This window comes from Onychostruthus taczanowskii, unplaced genomic scaffold (genome assembly GCF_017590055.1).
Source record: "Onychostruthus taczanowskii isolate IOZ18803 unplaced genomic scaffold, ASM1759005v1 scaffold3, whole genome shotgun sequence".
In the NCBI taxonomy this organism is placed as follows: domain Eukaryota; kingdom Metazoa; phylum Chordata; class Aves; order Passeriformes; family Passeridae; genus Onychostruthus; species Onychostruthus taczanowskii.
Window position 1 is genome coordinate 5,651,450 of NW_024500349.1, and position 14,162 is coordinate 5,665,611.

At 39.9% G+C, this 14,162-nt stretch overlaps 1 protein-coding gene across 1 annotated transcript in view; it reads right to left on the minus strand.

Moving 5' to 3' along the window:
- Positions 1-14,162, minus strand: part of CUBN (cubilin) — a 143,639-nt gene that overhangs the window by 78,961 nt on the left and 50,516 nt on the right. The window contains exon 28 of the mRNA XM_041408539.1: positions 6,805-6,964. Within this exon, the coding sequence (XP_041264473.1) occupies positions 6,805-6,964 (160 nt within the window). The remainder of the gene's footprint in view (positions 1-6,804; positions 6,965-14,162) is intronic.

Sequence of the window (14,162 nt, forward strand, 5' to 3'; positions counted from 1 at the left end):
GTTTGATCTGATTTTGTGTGTGCCACTCTGCCTTCCAGCAGCAATTTTTCTTTGCTCTTTACATTACAAGCCCCCCAAGTGTTTCATTTAGGCACTAATATTTTGCTTACACAGAATTTATAGGGTCACTTGAGCTTTGTAATGCCTACACTCCCATCAATCTCTTTGGCTTCATCTCCAGAGAAAAGGTTCTGTCACATTGCAAAGCCCCAAAATACTTAATAAAACCATCTAACAAACTGTGAGCTCTATATTCCCAGAGGCAAATACTGTGGTATGTCAGAAGTGATAAATAGCATCTGTATCAGAGCCTTTATTTATAGGAGATATTTTATAACATAAACCAAATAAAATACTCCTTTGATCTGCTCAACATATACACACAGATGTGTAAAACTCCTCTAATCTCTATTAAATCTAAGAATAATTTGCAATTTGAATAAGCTGTCTATGGTCATTGCTCTGCTTTACACCATATTTCAGGAAGCTGTAGATCAAGATCTTCAATTAAGTGCAAATATTTTTCTTAATGTCTTTTATGCCAAACTTGTGGCTGCTAAGTCTCAGAAGCATTTGCCATCATTTCTACCATCAAGTCTTTCAGCTTCACACAGAAAATCTGACTTTGGCTTCCTCTTAGTTTGCTATAGGACTTCTAGGACTGCAAAACACAAATCTATGAGGGGAAAGCGCAGCAGGTCTGAAAGGGAGCAAAGCTATAAGAATCTATTTTAAGCTAAAAAAGGAGACATCTAAATACCGATGTGAGGCCATGCCAGCTATGTAACACTGATCTCTCTCAGTCGATCACACAGTATCCACCAGAAAAGCACCTTTTAAACAAAAGAATTCCCACTAATCCAGGTAAACTTTTAAGCTGAAGTTGTCTCACAGGTGAATTGGCACAACCTTAGCTCTTCTCCCTTTTCCCCACCTTGCTGCACATGGAGCAGCCAGAGGTGGCTTGCCCTGCTGTCACAAAGCTACACTGTCAAGCTACTGGGCATCTCAATTTAGGAACTGAAGAAGTTTTTAAGTGTATTTTAAACCAATCTTGCCTTTGATACCTATGGAGAAAAAGGCAGTGCACTTCTTCCCCTGAAGCTGTCAGCACAGGTAAATGTTAAGGCCCCTGAAACATAGATATCCATGATTCATCAGTGAGATGGAGAGGAAGAAAGCTTCAGTGTAAACCACACCCCTTTTTCTCCCAGTGCCATTAGAAGATGGCCTGGTTTTCCTCTAAAGAAAACAGGCTGCTGAGGTTTTACAACTGGAGAAGAAAAGGTGTCATCATTAGGGAAGCCTTACAGTGGAATTTGCAGCCTTTCTTTCCCCTCTGCAGCCAAAATTACACAGCCACTAAGGACAGAGCTCAGGAGGAAAAAGGTGCTTTGCCAGCTTGGGAAACAGAAAGATTTCTCAACAACCAGACTCAATGTCTCGGCTCCTGAGGGGGTGGGAACAGGGATCAGGGGAGTTCAGCAGGCAAAACAAAGCCAATTGCTATTTATCTCAGCTCAAAGAAAGCTGGGAACATTTTAAAACCTAACACGCAGTTATGACTCAGCTTCTGCTTCTAAGGGTTTCCTGATAGCCACAAAAGACATTTTTATTTAAACCTGAAGTGGCTCAGAGGAGAGGAAAGTTTGTGTGTTCTTCTTTGAGGCCCAGACCTTTCTTCCATGCAACCCTTGCAGGTAGCATTCAGATTACTCACACTCCCTCTCCAGAGAGGTTTATATTTCCTCTGAGCTCAATCAGCATTCTCTGGAAGCACATGAGTAAGAAGGTCAAACTGTTTTTAATGTCCCATTTCTTTTCTTCCAACTAAAAATGTTCCCAGAAAACACTTTTTTTTTTTTTTTTTAATGGAATGATTCTTTTAAAGTGCTTCAGTAAAATGGATATAAAGTTTAGGTCTCTGAGATTAATTTCTTATAAAATGCTTGCAAAAAGATCAGAATTACTTGTGTTTATGCCTAAGCACTCACTGATTAATAGCAGAAAAGAGATCACTGGTGTTTGCAAATACGTGAACTTCACACCTGAATTTTTTTGACTGACCAGCATATGCCACAAGAAACCTCCACATCAGAGCAGAAGCACTATCTCTGAACTCTCTGGTCAACTGCCAGGAAGTCTGTGCATGATGTTTCTGTTCTTTATAAGGAGGTAAGAGTCAATTCTGTTACACTTTGCTGAAAATACAGATGCTAGTTGAATTTTTAAATATATATATGTAAATACTTAAGAGATTAAAACATATGTTCCCAATTTAAACTCACTTGCTCACTTGTAGGATTGCTCTACAATGCCAAAACGAGAAAACTCAAATAATGAACTTTTTAAAATGCTTATGAAACTTTGATTACAAAGTTACATGAATACAAACCTTCTCCCAATGTTTGTGTTTGTCTGCAAACATCAAATAAAATTTTGATTCTATTGAAAAACTGGAATTTTTGCTGCTTATAGCAAGGAAGTAAAAAACGTTGATCTTTAGGGATAAACAAAAATGCAGAAGCAAAAGGTAAAAATAGCAGCATTACTTCATCTATCACTGAAATAATAGTGATTAATACCAAGCCATTCTGCTCCTAGTGAAACATCTTTAAAAGTTTTCCTCAGCACAGAAAGATATGGTCTTGCTGTGTGCTGTGAAATGCAGACAGCTGCACTGTGGAAAAGTTGCTTGCAGCTGAACTGCAAGCATACAGCATATGACCAGTTTGTGCCAACCTCCTTGCAGTAATTTTGGACATTCAGCCCTGCAGTTAAACAGACAAAAAAAATTAAGAAAGGGGAGGTACTCTTTTAGTAGTGTAAAGGTCCTGGAATTCCCCTGAAAATGCTGAAAACTACTACCTACTCTGGTGTTAGTTGCTAGGAAATGAGACAACAAACAGAAAACTTAGGAAATATATATTTGGTGGTTTTGCTTTCCTCTGACTAAAATTTACGTATTCATTGAAGATTGTGCAAGCAATGATTTACAGATCTTTCCATATTACTGCCTGTCTGGTTAGCAGATGGTGTTCATTAACCAAAGAAGAATCCCTATTCTCATAAATAATTACAGCTGAACAGAAATGTTGTAATCTGTGGAAAACACTATTATTTGCTAGGTTTTCAGATTTATTCACGGGTGTGTTTTTAGCCACATGTTAGAAAAATCCCATCCATAAAGGTTAAAGGGAACTGGCACTGTTCCTGCAAAACCAAAGTTAGGGAAATGAAAGGAAACAGAGTTTTCCAGTTGTGGTACTCATGGTGAAACTTTTCAGTGAGCGTAAGCTGACTCTAACTGCAAGGAGCATGTACTATAAACATTTGCTTGTACTATAATAATACTTGTGTGAAGTATAATTTGGATTTGATTCTGAAAACTTTTGCTCTCTTGGGTAGGTTTGGTTACAGAATATTATCCAAAGGATGAAGTAGAATAATTTATGTGATAAGGGTTTATCCAAGAGAGTAAAAATTCAAGTGAGATCTGTTTCAGGTTTTTCTCTGCTTTCTGATTTGTTAATAGCAGACCTTGTTCATCCTTAGACTTAATGTGACAGAAAGACACTGAAAAGGAATAGCCATTTTTGGAAACTGAAAAAAATTGCAATTTGTCAAAGATTACACAAGAAATAAACAACAGAGCTATGATTCAGGCTTAGAAAATCTGGACCTCGGTTCCTTGCTGACCTGCAGGGTAATAATCTGTTCAGCAATCCTAATGGATACCTGAAAAATGTCTCCAGTGAATGGCTTCTGCATCTTCATCTAACCTCTGTTTCTGTAGTGCTTCTCTGAAGAACTAACAAATTTTAACGTTTGACCTGACACATATACTGACACTGTGAAACAGAAAGCAGAATCATTGGTGCAAATTGGACTGAGAAATGCTGAAAAGAGACAATCAAGTTTAAAAGGTTTATTGACAATGAAGCAGCCAAATGAGTGAGCTTCCAATGCAATGCAGATTCTATGAAGCAGTGAGGTCCTACATGCACATTGCTTAATAAGGTAAGTGACTGGTGTAGGAAATATGTGTCTCCTCAGATATGACAGTTGTCACTGGTGTAATTTTGCACTGAGAGACCTTTGCCCTCTTAGCCTCCTGATTTTTTTTTTTAGGGAAAGCAATTTGATTGGCATTCCATCTTTACAATATCCAGACTGTTACCACAAGTTTGTTCTTTCTCCAAGGGCCAGTATATGTCCCATATATATTTGTCTATATTAAACTTCCTAAAACAGAGTAAAAGTAGAATAAGCACCTTGCAGATTCAAGCTTTCCATTGGCAAATAATCCTTTTGAGGTCTTGACTGCAGAAGAAAACATTAGCGATTTAGCCAAATAATTTCTAAATCCATCCTCATCAATGAAACTCCCTTAGAGAAACAATGTTATTTCAGAACCAAAATAATTTTTAATTTGACTTCTCTGCACTAGAACTTTCTACCCAAGTTAATATTACATAGGACATTCTTAAGCATAAATAACAGCATTCTCTTAAGATTAGTCTTTGTAAAAGCCTTTAGATTTTCAAATAAACCACTTTTTAAAGTAGGTTTCCTCAGCACATGGGAAGATCAGTTGCAAATGTTTTAAACCATTTTGCTTCATCTGTGGCAGGAGGGGCTATTCAGATCAGCTATCAATGAGGTAAGCTTTTGTTTTTTTTTTGACCACCTCACAACTGTGAAAAAGCTGCTGGGAAGAGTATCTGAAGCAAACTCTATCAGACACATGGAAAACATAAGTGCTGCTTTCTTTACCATCAAAACGTGTGAATGTCTTTGGTATATATCTCATAGAGGCTTCACAACTGCCAGTTAAGGAGCACATGGACAGCCTGAAAAATAGTTCACAGCAGCTTGAACTCTAGAGCACACATTTGTCACTTGAGCAGAAATAAAAGCCCTTCTCTCAGCAATATGTGTAGCTCTGTTATTTTCTTGTCAGGTGAGATGTTACCAGATCTGGATGTAGACTGCCCTAGGAATTTGCCCTCAGGGAAGAAGGGATCCAAATGCTTCACTCTGATATACCCAACTCAAAGGCTGCATCTCCTGATCAGCTCTCCTAGACATGGAGACTTTTTCCAGTAAATTTTTTTTTTATTAACTTGAAAGATTCTCAGAACTGAGAGGTAAATATATTACCCCAGCCACATGGACTTATCTAATTTAGTTACTCGAAGGCTACCAGGCAATGTAGCCACCAAGAGTAAGAGGAATAGCTGTATTTGTGCATGACACCAACAGAGAAAAGAAAAGGAAATTTTTGGAATGAACAAAAAGATGACAACTGTGGCCAGCTCTGGAGGAACTTACACTCACATTGCAAGCTGTCAGAAGTCACAGCTGTGACGTTCTGAGCCAGCAATGACATTCCCCGAGAGCCAGGTCTATCTGACCCCACAGATCCTGGTCTGTGCTCAGACACAGCCCACATTAGCAGTCTGGGCCCCGTGCAGCATCAGGGTGGAGCTCAGTGTACGGGAATTAACAGAAGGGCAGTGCTGTCTGACAGAGAAATGAATGTCAGTGCAGCAAAGGACTGCAGAGGGGTGGGAAAGGAGGGAAAGCACAAGAGTGTTTACCATGCAGGCAGATTCTGGAAAGCTTTGAGAGCTTTAGAAAAGCAAGTTAACCCAGCACCATGGCTACTGTATGGAACTGATGTCATCTGGCTGTGCATAAAAGCCTCAGCTTTTTCTTCTTTTGTGCAGCTCCAGAATGACATCAGCCCACAGCACAAGAAGGTACCTTTGTGCTGGGGCCCTTCCCCTGCTGGCTCCTGCTACACGTCCCACTCCCAGCGTGTGTCCCTCCCCTACCCAGAAACGCTCCCTCATTCTCCCACTGAATGCAAGGCACCTCTGAGCTGGCAGAGGCCCCTGGGAGCCTGCAAGCTCCAGCAGTGTGTGGTAGAGCAAGGAGCTTCCAACCAAACCGTGTTCAGCCGCCTTGCACCTCAGCAACCTGCAGCCCTCTTCATCTGCTTCAAATGCAGTCAAACCTGAATGCTGCTGACTGATGAGACAGACAGGACAACTGGGGAGATTTCATTATTTTCAAGGCTGGAACCCCTTTGGCAGGATGTACAATAGCACACGATTTAACCATGTCACAGTACACAACTGCTGTTAAATAAGCAGAGCAAAAAAAGATGCATGAAGAAACTGCAAACACAGTTTGCTGTTTTACAATCATTAACAGATTTGTTTATAGTTGGCTTGCCTGCTTGTCTGTTTAATAAGGCCTGTGACAGTTTTCATGACATGCAAGAACAAGAGAACAGACACCCCATGCACATCCTGGTCAATGTTATTTCATGCTGAGAAATGGGGCAGGGCAGCTGGAAGTGGATACTACCACAGAAAACAAGTACCACTAAATTAAACTAGAGAGAAGCCTGCATAGAAAACAGAAGTCTACAGAAATGGGGAAAACTGAGGGCTGAATGTTCCCATTAAAAAGCTCAAGTCACTCAGTTACCCATGACAGCATCTATCTCCTGTTCATTACAGAAATTCTGGACACACCCCTCATCCCTGTGCCTACTCCTGGAAATGAAAGCATATTTCACTAATAGCTCTCAATCTCCAGTCAGCTGATCTTTGATGGTGTACATGTGCAGAAATACCCAGTGGGAAAGTATGTGGAGAATTATGAGGAAATGCAATGGATTTAGAATTGCAATGGGTTATTTCCATTTAAATGGCATAGAGCGGCATAAGCTGGAACTCCATTACACATCCAGGGAAGGAAACTTTCCCAGAGGAAACCTGGCTCACTTACCGTCAACATGCCATAGCATCTGGAACCCACTTTTAGCATTCAGTCCATCCGAGTAAAACTCCACATGAAGGCTGGTCCCTGTAGTGCTCCCTGCCAGTGGAAGAGACTGTCCACAGAAGGTGCCTATCAGGTTGGAATGTGCATCAGGCCCATCATAGAGCTGAAATGAAATTTTAAAAAAATGCCAGTAAGTAAAAAGAAGCTCCCCAGTTAATCAGCTTCCCAATGTCTTGGACAGGATTAAAAAAAAAAAAAAAACCAAAAACCACCAACAAAAAAACAGTGACACTTCTCCTACTGGCCACCCTTGAGCCGGGGGAGCATGGAAAGATTTGGGTAAAATGATGAGTAAATACAATGCCAATATGTCTTTAAACCTGGCTGCACACTGTGTGCAGTAGGAAGGGTTTGCTGTTTCTGTTTTGGTGTGTATTGGGGGTTGCTGGGGAAGAAGATAAAGGGCAAGTGGCAATGAACTGAAATAGAAAGAAAAAGAGGATGTCATGGGTCTGATTTGCCCATGCACCTAACACGCTGAGTGCCTCCAAACCCCTTGGTGACAACTCTGTTTACATCTTCATCCCTTTAAGGCTGCAACCAGGTGATATGAGGACTGCCTGGGCTTCTGATGGAGAAAATCAAGCAGTCAACATTATGATGGCCTCCCAGAGTAGTGAGGACAAACTGAAAACCTGAAGTAAATTTTCAAAAACACAAGGAAATTTCATGCATTTATTTATGGTTTCACAATCTCATGCTAAAGCCTTGATTTGGAGGAAAACTGTACTGAGCCATGCTACTGAAATTTGATTTCCTTGTCATATCCTATGTGCCAGTATTTTGACAATCAATGTTCAGTCAGATATAGCAGCCCAAAAACCTTTCTGTTATCTAAACACAGCTGAGGAATCCTCTATCCCACTCTTAAAACATTGCCACTTAAAAAAAAATCCAAAATCAACCAAACAATCAAAACAACAAACTGCTATGGAAATATTTCTGTATTTAAATATTTAAATGATGTCTGAAGGCAGTCATATACTCACAATTAAATGAAAAGGCTTAATACATATTTTGATGGGGTGATAGTAGATGCTTAGAGCTTTTTAACTTTACATTTGCTGTCTCCAGACAGGTTTAAATGGTATTTCAAATTCTAGTTTTTTAATGGTATTTCAAATTCTAGTTTTGGAAGTCTGGAAGTTTTTTTCAAATCCAGCAAATCACACTGAACATACCTCTGTATTCTCACCAAATACCCCATACCCAGTGTCATTTTTCAGGCATGAGGAAAGTAATTTTTGCAAAGCTAGTAAAAATGAAACATTTTTGCTAGAATGCCTTTGGTTTACAATATCAGATGACTGGTTATTTTCAAGTTAGGTCTTGCTTTATTATTTCTATCTTGGTTACTATGATTCTTAAAGTTTAGGAAAACAGCAACCCTTGTCCTTTATTATCACTTTGTGACAGTTCATCTGATCTTTTGTCTTACAAAGCATATCTTCCTAACACAACCCAGCAAATTACTGGCACAGAAACCATGTCTGAACATTCTCATTGTGCATTTTTGGCATGCTTCCTTAGAGAATTTCAACAAAAACTTTTCTCTCATCTGAAGCCATTACCGTAAAGTTGTCTCCATGCAAAGAATAAAATCTATAATCTCTAGAAAAACAGCAAAGGTTTATTTATCTTTGCTCTCCATTCAAATCTCTTTTCCAAGTATCTTTGATTCCACTCAGAATTCTGCTATGTTCAGTCCATATAACTCCTACTACGGAAATACATTTCAGCAAATATTGATTGACCATGCTAGCTACTAATTTTCAGGGATATTTTCTGGCAGACTTGCATATGAGAATAAGTCATTAACCCCCAGGCTTTCTGTTAAAGATGCTGGTCTTGCAGAATCTTCAGAAATCTCGTTACATTTAAAACAGAGTTGGGGCCAAGAAATCAACTTGAATGGTTTCAAATCCTCTAGCAGACAGTCCAGTTGAAATTTGTTTGTTTGTTTGTTTGTTGGTTTTTGTTTTGGTTTGTTTTCATTTGTTTTCGTTTTTTTGGTTTGGTTTTTTTCTTTTTTTAATTAAAAAAAAATTCAGTTGGATTTAGTTCTGCCAGAAGTGAGGGTCAAATTGCAGGAATAATTCTATGATAATATTCCATGGCCTATTTAATGACTGGTGACCATCAGCCTAATGCAGTGAAAAGCTCAAAGCAAGCTCTGTATTGCAAATTGAGAACTATCACTCTACTTGGTATGGTTTCTCTTGCTGAAATCAGAAAAGACTGAAAGTTTCTAATTGCAGAAACATTGCTAGTAGTGATCAGATATGTTTGAAAATAAATATGAAATTGTCCTAAAGATTAGATGGCAATATGTTGAATATCAATCTGTATTGTTTCCACATATAAAATTTGAAGGGCTATCTGATAGACAAATGAACTGTCCCATGCCCAGCATTACAGTTATGACCTTCTTCCAAGCCAGGGTGAGAGCTTTATGCATTATTTCAAGGCATAAGTTCAGAAAAATGAAATCAAGTCAGATCCCAATTAGATTTTTTAATAGTCCTTCCTTTGATAAATTTGTGGTGTATACAACTCATATTTCTGTGGCTTCAAGTAATGGAAATTTTACACCAGAAAAACATGAATGGTGAAGAATGAATCAATGTGGAGATCACTCCGAACAGTAGCTAAAACTATGTCAAGATACATATTTACAATGTGCTGTTAGCTCTATTGATTACAAATGAAAACCCATTCTAAAGAATGATGGACTAAATCATACCTAGAAACTTCCAAATCCAAACAACAACAACAAAAAAGCTTCATGCGTCTCCTGCAATTTGATTCATCAAGAGTGTATTATTTTTATCTAAGACAGAGAATGCCACATTTCTATGTCATTTCCTCTGAAAACAGTCCATCAGTTTTTCTAGTCACAAAGCATGGTTACTATGGCAATCCCTTCATGCCGTGCTGCCCCGTGGGTTTGAGTTCATAGCAGCATTTCACAGAGAATTTGAGTGCCTGGCCAGCTGTAACTCATTGAGAGAGGCAGAACCACGACTGCTAGAATTACAGCTGGGTTTTTTGAGCTGTCTTTCATTTCTAAATGAAGGGAACAGCTGTGTGTTTTCACAGGGCATTTTGAACTTCTCAAACCACCTTTTGCTCTCACACAAACACAGGCAAGGGAAACTGAAGCTGAACACAACTCTCATGAGCCATAATTTCTCTCCTGATATCTGAGATAATGTTTCTTGTGTCAGGTCCTGCTTTGTCAGCTGTGTTATCTTAAACTGCTGCAAATAGAGGGAAGGTTCTTCTGCAGTCTATATGAGACAAGATACTTCTTATGATTGTGCAAGACAATTGGATTTTGGGGCAGTGTATTAGTCACTCCTGCACCATACTGACTCCAGGAACTGGTAATTTGAGTCCCTTCCAGCTCCCCATTGGGAAGAAAGTTCTTGTTCCCTTCTGTGTATATATTGGTTTTATAATCTATTTATTTGTTCAGACCTTTTAGCCTCCACCAGAAAATCCAAGCACTTCATAATGATTTTGGCAGACAATTCAACCAGCAAAACAGGCAAACACCTGCAACACGCTTTCAGATCCTTCGCCTCTCCTTTTTAGGAAAGCAATTTCCCAGCAGCAAGCAGAACGCTGCATTTCACTGGCCTGCACCCCAGCACTGGGTCCAGGAGGGATGGGTTACATTCAAATAAATTATTTGGCATGGCTCAATAATTGTTAGAAGAAACTCCTTACCAGGCTCCCTAGGAGCAAGTGTATAGGTTGACATGAAGGTAAGACAGGGAAGTACCAGCTCTCTAAGGGTGGAATCAAGCTGTGTGACTGCCCCACAGCAAAGCGGCAGCTGAAAACCATCTGCTGTACATTAGAACAGGGTTGGGAAATCAGCTAGCAAAAGCTGCAGGAAAGGTTTGGCTTGGGTAGCTCTCCTGGGGGACACCATGGTCACCAGTATTGCATTTTGGCTCTTCTGACTCTTCAGCCTGGAAAAATGTCACTAACACCAATAATGATGCCCTGGAGGCCACAGCTGTTCGCTTCTCTTTGGAGGAGCAAAGCAAAAGGGCATGACCTGTGTCACAGAAAAGCTCATTACCAGAACTGGAGCAGGAGCTCAAGGACTGAGCTGACTGGAAAATGAGGTTTCCTCTACTTGGAAGAAATAAAGATCTATAAAAAATGGGGGAAATAACCTTGCAATGTGTTCCATTTGGACATACTCGAGGTAGGGACAATTTTCTAGCCGACTGCCTTGTCAAGCTTACTCTGTCTTGCAAAAGTGAGCCTTTTAGACTGGTAGTAAGACTCCATCTGTTCAGTTTTCCTGGCAGAAAACTAGGGGGTAGGGAACAGGGAGGAAGGGGGGGAGGGATTGTTAAGGCAAAATATCAGTGTTCTCCTGAAGAATGTTATTTCTATGAAAAGGCATGGGTTTGTTTTGTTTGTTTTTTTTTTTCACCAGGAAAAACATGCTGCTTATATACACTAGTTAGTAATAACATATAGTCTTGATCAAGAGGTGATAGTCTTCAAAAACAAACTTTCAGTTTTTTATGAGAGGAAAATCTCTTCTATGAATACTGACAGTTCTCTTTCATTGTACTGTACATAATACTGTCATCAGATGTCATGAATTCATCATAATAATGAGCAATTATAGTAATAATTGTCTCCAACTGAGTCTTGAAACAAACTATTTGCTGTCAGAAAACCTTTATGCAGGACCAGCAGTAACAATCCTGGGCTGTATTTGCAGAACTCAGGAAAGGAGGCATTGCCTTGGACCAAACCATCAGAGCCATAAGTGCCCCACCCATGCCCAGAGTCTCTAGGGCAATCTGACACATGCAAGTATCCCTTTCCTCTTAGAAGAGGGAAAGCTGATATGGGATTGTTTGGATCTAAACACCAGAGGCAATGATTACAGGTTTCTGAATAGCTCTTCCTGAAAGGAAATGAAAGGAAAAGAAATTCTGGAAAGGAAATTTTGACGGCATTGCCACAAATGTATTACCAGGGAAAAAAAGAAGCAAAAAACAGACTATATAATCCTCATCCAAGTAACAGAATGCACTCTAAGGAGAGATCACCATTAATGGTTAAAACAAGAATTAACACAAACAAAAATAATTGATTTCCAAGCAACATATTTCCTTCCAGAAGGGCAGAGTGCAAAGTTAAGAACCTGCAGGTCTGTCAGCCAGAGGAAAATCCAAACAAATTAAAGCACCAGGATGTGGCCCAGTGTGCTAGCTGAGCACCACAACGACATTGTTTCACAGAAACAAAAGCAGTTTAAGACTTTGAGTGACTGACTGCATGGAGCCTTGACACTTCTGCACAAACAGGAGAACAAAATAAGGTTATGTTTGTGCTTGGATGATGAGAAGAGTTTGCAATTGTCACTAGAAAAAGGCCCTCCTTAAGAGCTCGTTCTAAATAATATTTCAATATGATTATTTAAATATGTTTATGCCCTATGATGAAAGTTCTTGCTCTGACCACCATACACACCTTTCTTGTCTCGACACAACGACACACTTTCACTAATGAACCATTTTATTCTATAGTACAATGAAATTTGACCTCAGGCATCACTTAGACATGGAGGCATACTAGTTAATATGCTGGGATTTATCTAACATACGGAAATAAATAAATGTCTACTTTTTTAAATAATGAGTCTATGTTTTGCCTTGTAACCTGAGCCTGAAATAATCAGAGCCCTTTGACAATTTTGAGCAATGTTGAAGTCCACATTACATTGGAGTGATTTTTATAAATAGTTTTTAACCTCTTGAATTAGCACGTACTTCCTTCTCAAAGAAAACAAAGACATTTAACTACAGTCATATCTGTCCATTCCTGTCTTTCTAGGGAATGTTTATTTCTTGCCATTACATGAAACCAGTATTTTGTTAGCGATTAATGAATTATAAGAATCTAAGAAATACAGGGTGTATCTTTGGATTAAAATTTAAAATTGTTTTAGATACAGGAGTAGAAAATAATGGCTGCTGAAGAAAGGAATGCCTAGGAGACATCCATCTAGTCAGTACATCCCAAAATCTGCACTCAAAACCTTATTTGTTCAGCATGCCATTCTAAATCTCCAAAGCTCTATGGGGAAGGCACCTCCTCCCAGCCAGCATGCTGTGGTGGACAGAATCCAGATGGGTCCCTAAAGTGTCTCTGCAGCTTTTGCTGACCAAGGGACTGCCTGGGGATCCACGCCTTTGTGGCAGTGGGATTACATTCCTGGTGATGAGGCTGTTGCTATTTTGGTCGAGTGACTGTTGTCCTCAAAGCCGAAATTGAGGCAGTTCCTTTGCAGCAAGAATCGACTCATGGTGGAGGGAACAGGACTGCTTTTAAGCTTGGGACAGTAATATTCCCAAAATTACTCTTCAGCAGAAATCTGTGTGAAAATCTCCCTACAAAGGGAGGAGCTGTGCCTAAGGGGGTGGAGAAGTGTTCCTGCTCTGAAAAACCCAGGGTGGCCTGAGCAGTTTGCAGCACTGCTGATTTGTGCCCAGGGCTCTGCTTCTCTTCCTGTGCTTTGCCAGCCCAGATGAACTGAACTGTAGGTGGAAGGAACATTACACTGACACCATAAAGGGCCAGAGAGGACAGGAAGGGCTCTGGGAATTCCCCCTTATTTGAGAAAATTTGCATCATGCATATCTATGGACACTAGGGAGAGTTGCACCTTGGTGTCAGCAAATGGAGACAGATAAATATTCCTGCCTCTTAGGCTTTCATGCTGGTTCATGGGAATAGTTCAGGGGGTGAACATGACCTTCCATAAAGTCCACTGTGGCTTTTTCTGAGCTGTCTGGGGTCTTCCCTGTGATGAGGGGAATCTTTGACTGATTTAAATGGAGTTTCTCCAGCCACAATATAACTTTTTAATGCAATGCCTGTGCTGAGTGTGATAAGCAGACAGTCTCACAGGTAATGGCCAGGCTTTCCAGCAAAGTCTAGCATACAGAAGAAGAACAGAGGCAACAAGAATCCAGCTGAAACTAGATGAGTCTCAAATACTCTTTCTCCAAGAAGAGGCATGCACACTACCATCATGCGGTGGTATTTCACAGGCATTTCATTGTAGCACGCATTTTTCTGAAGGAACAGGCTAAGTCACATTGCTGTGAGCTGGCAGGGTGTGGAAAATGCCAATTCCATGAAGGTCTGACTCATTTTGAGAGTCCAAAAGAGGAGTCTGTGCTGGCTTCACTTGTGCTTCTTGTCATCTGAGGTTTCTGTAGGCACCAGGCAACACTGTCATCACTACAAATTTAGCT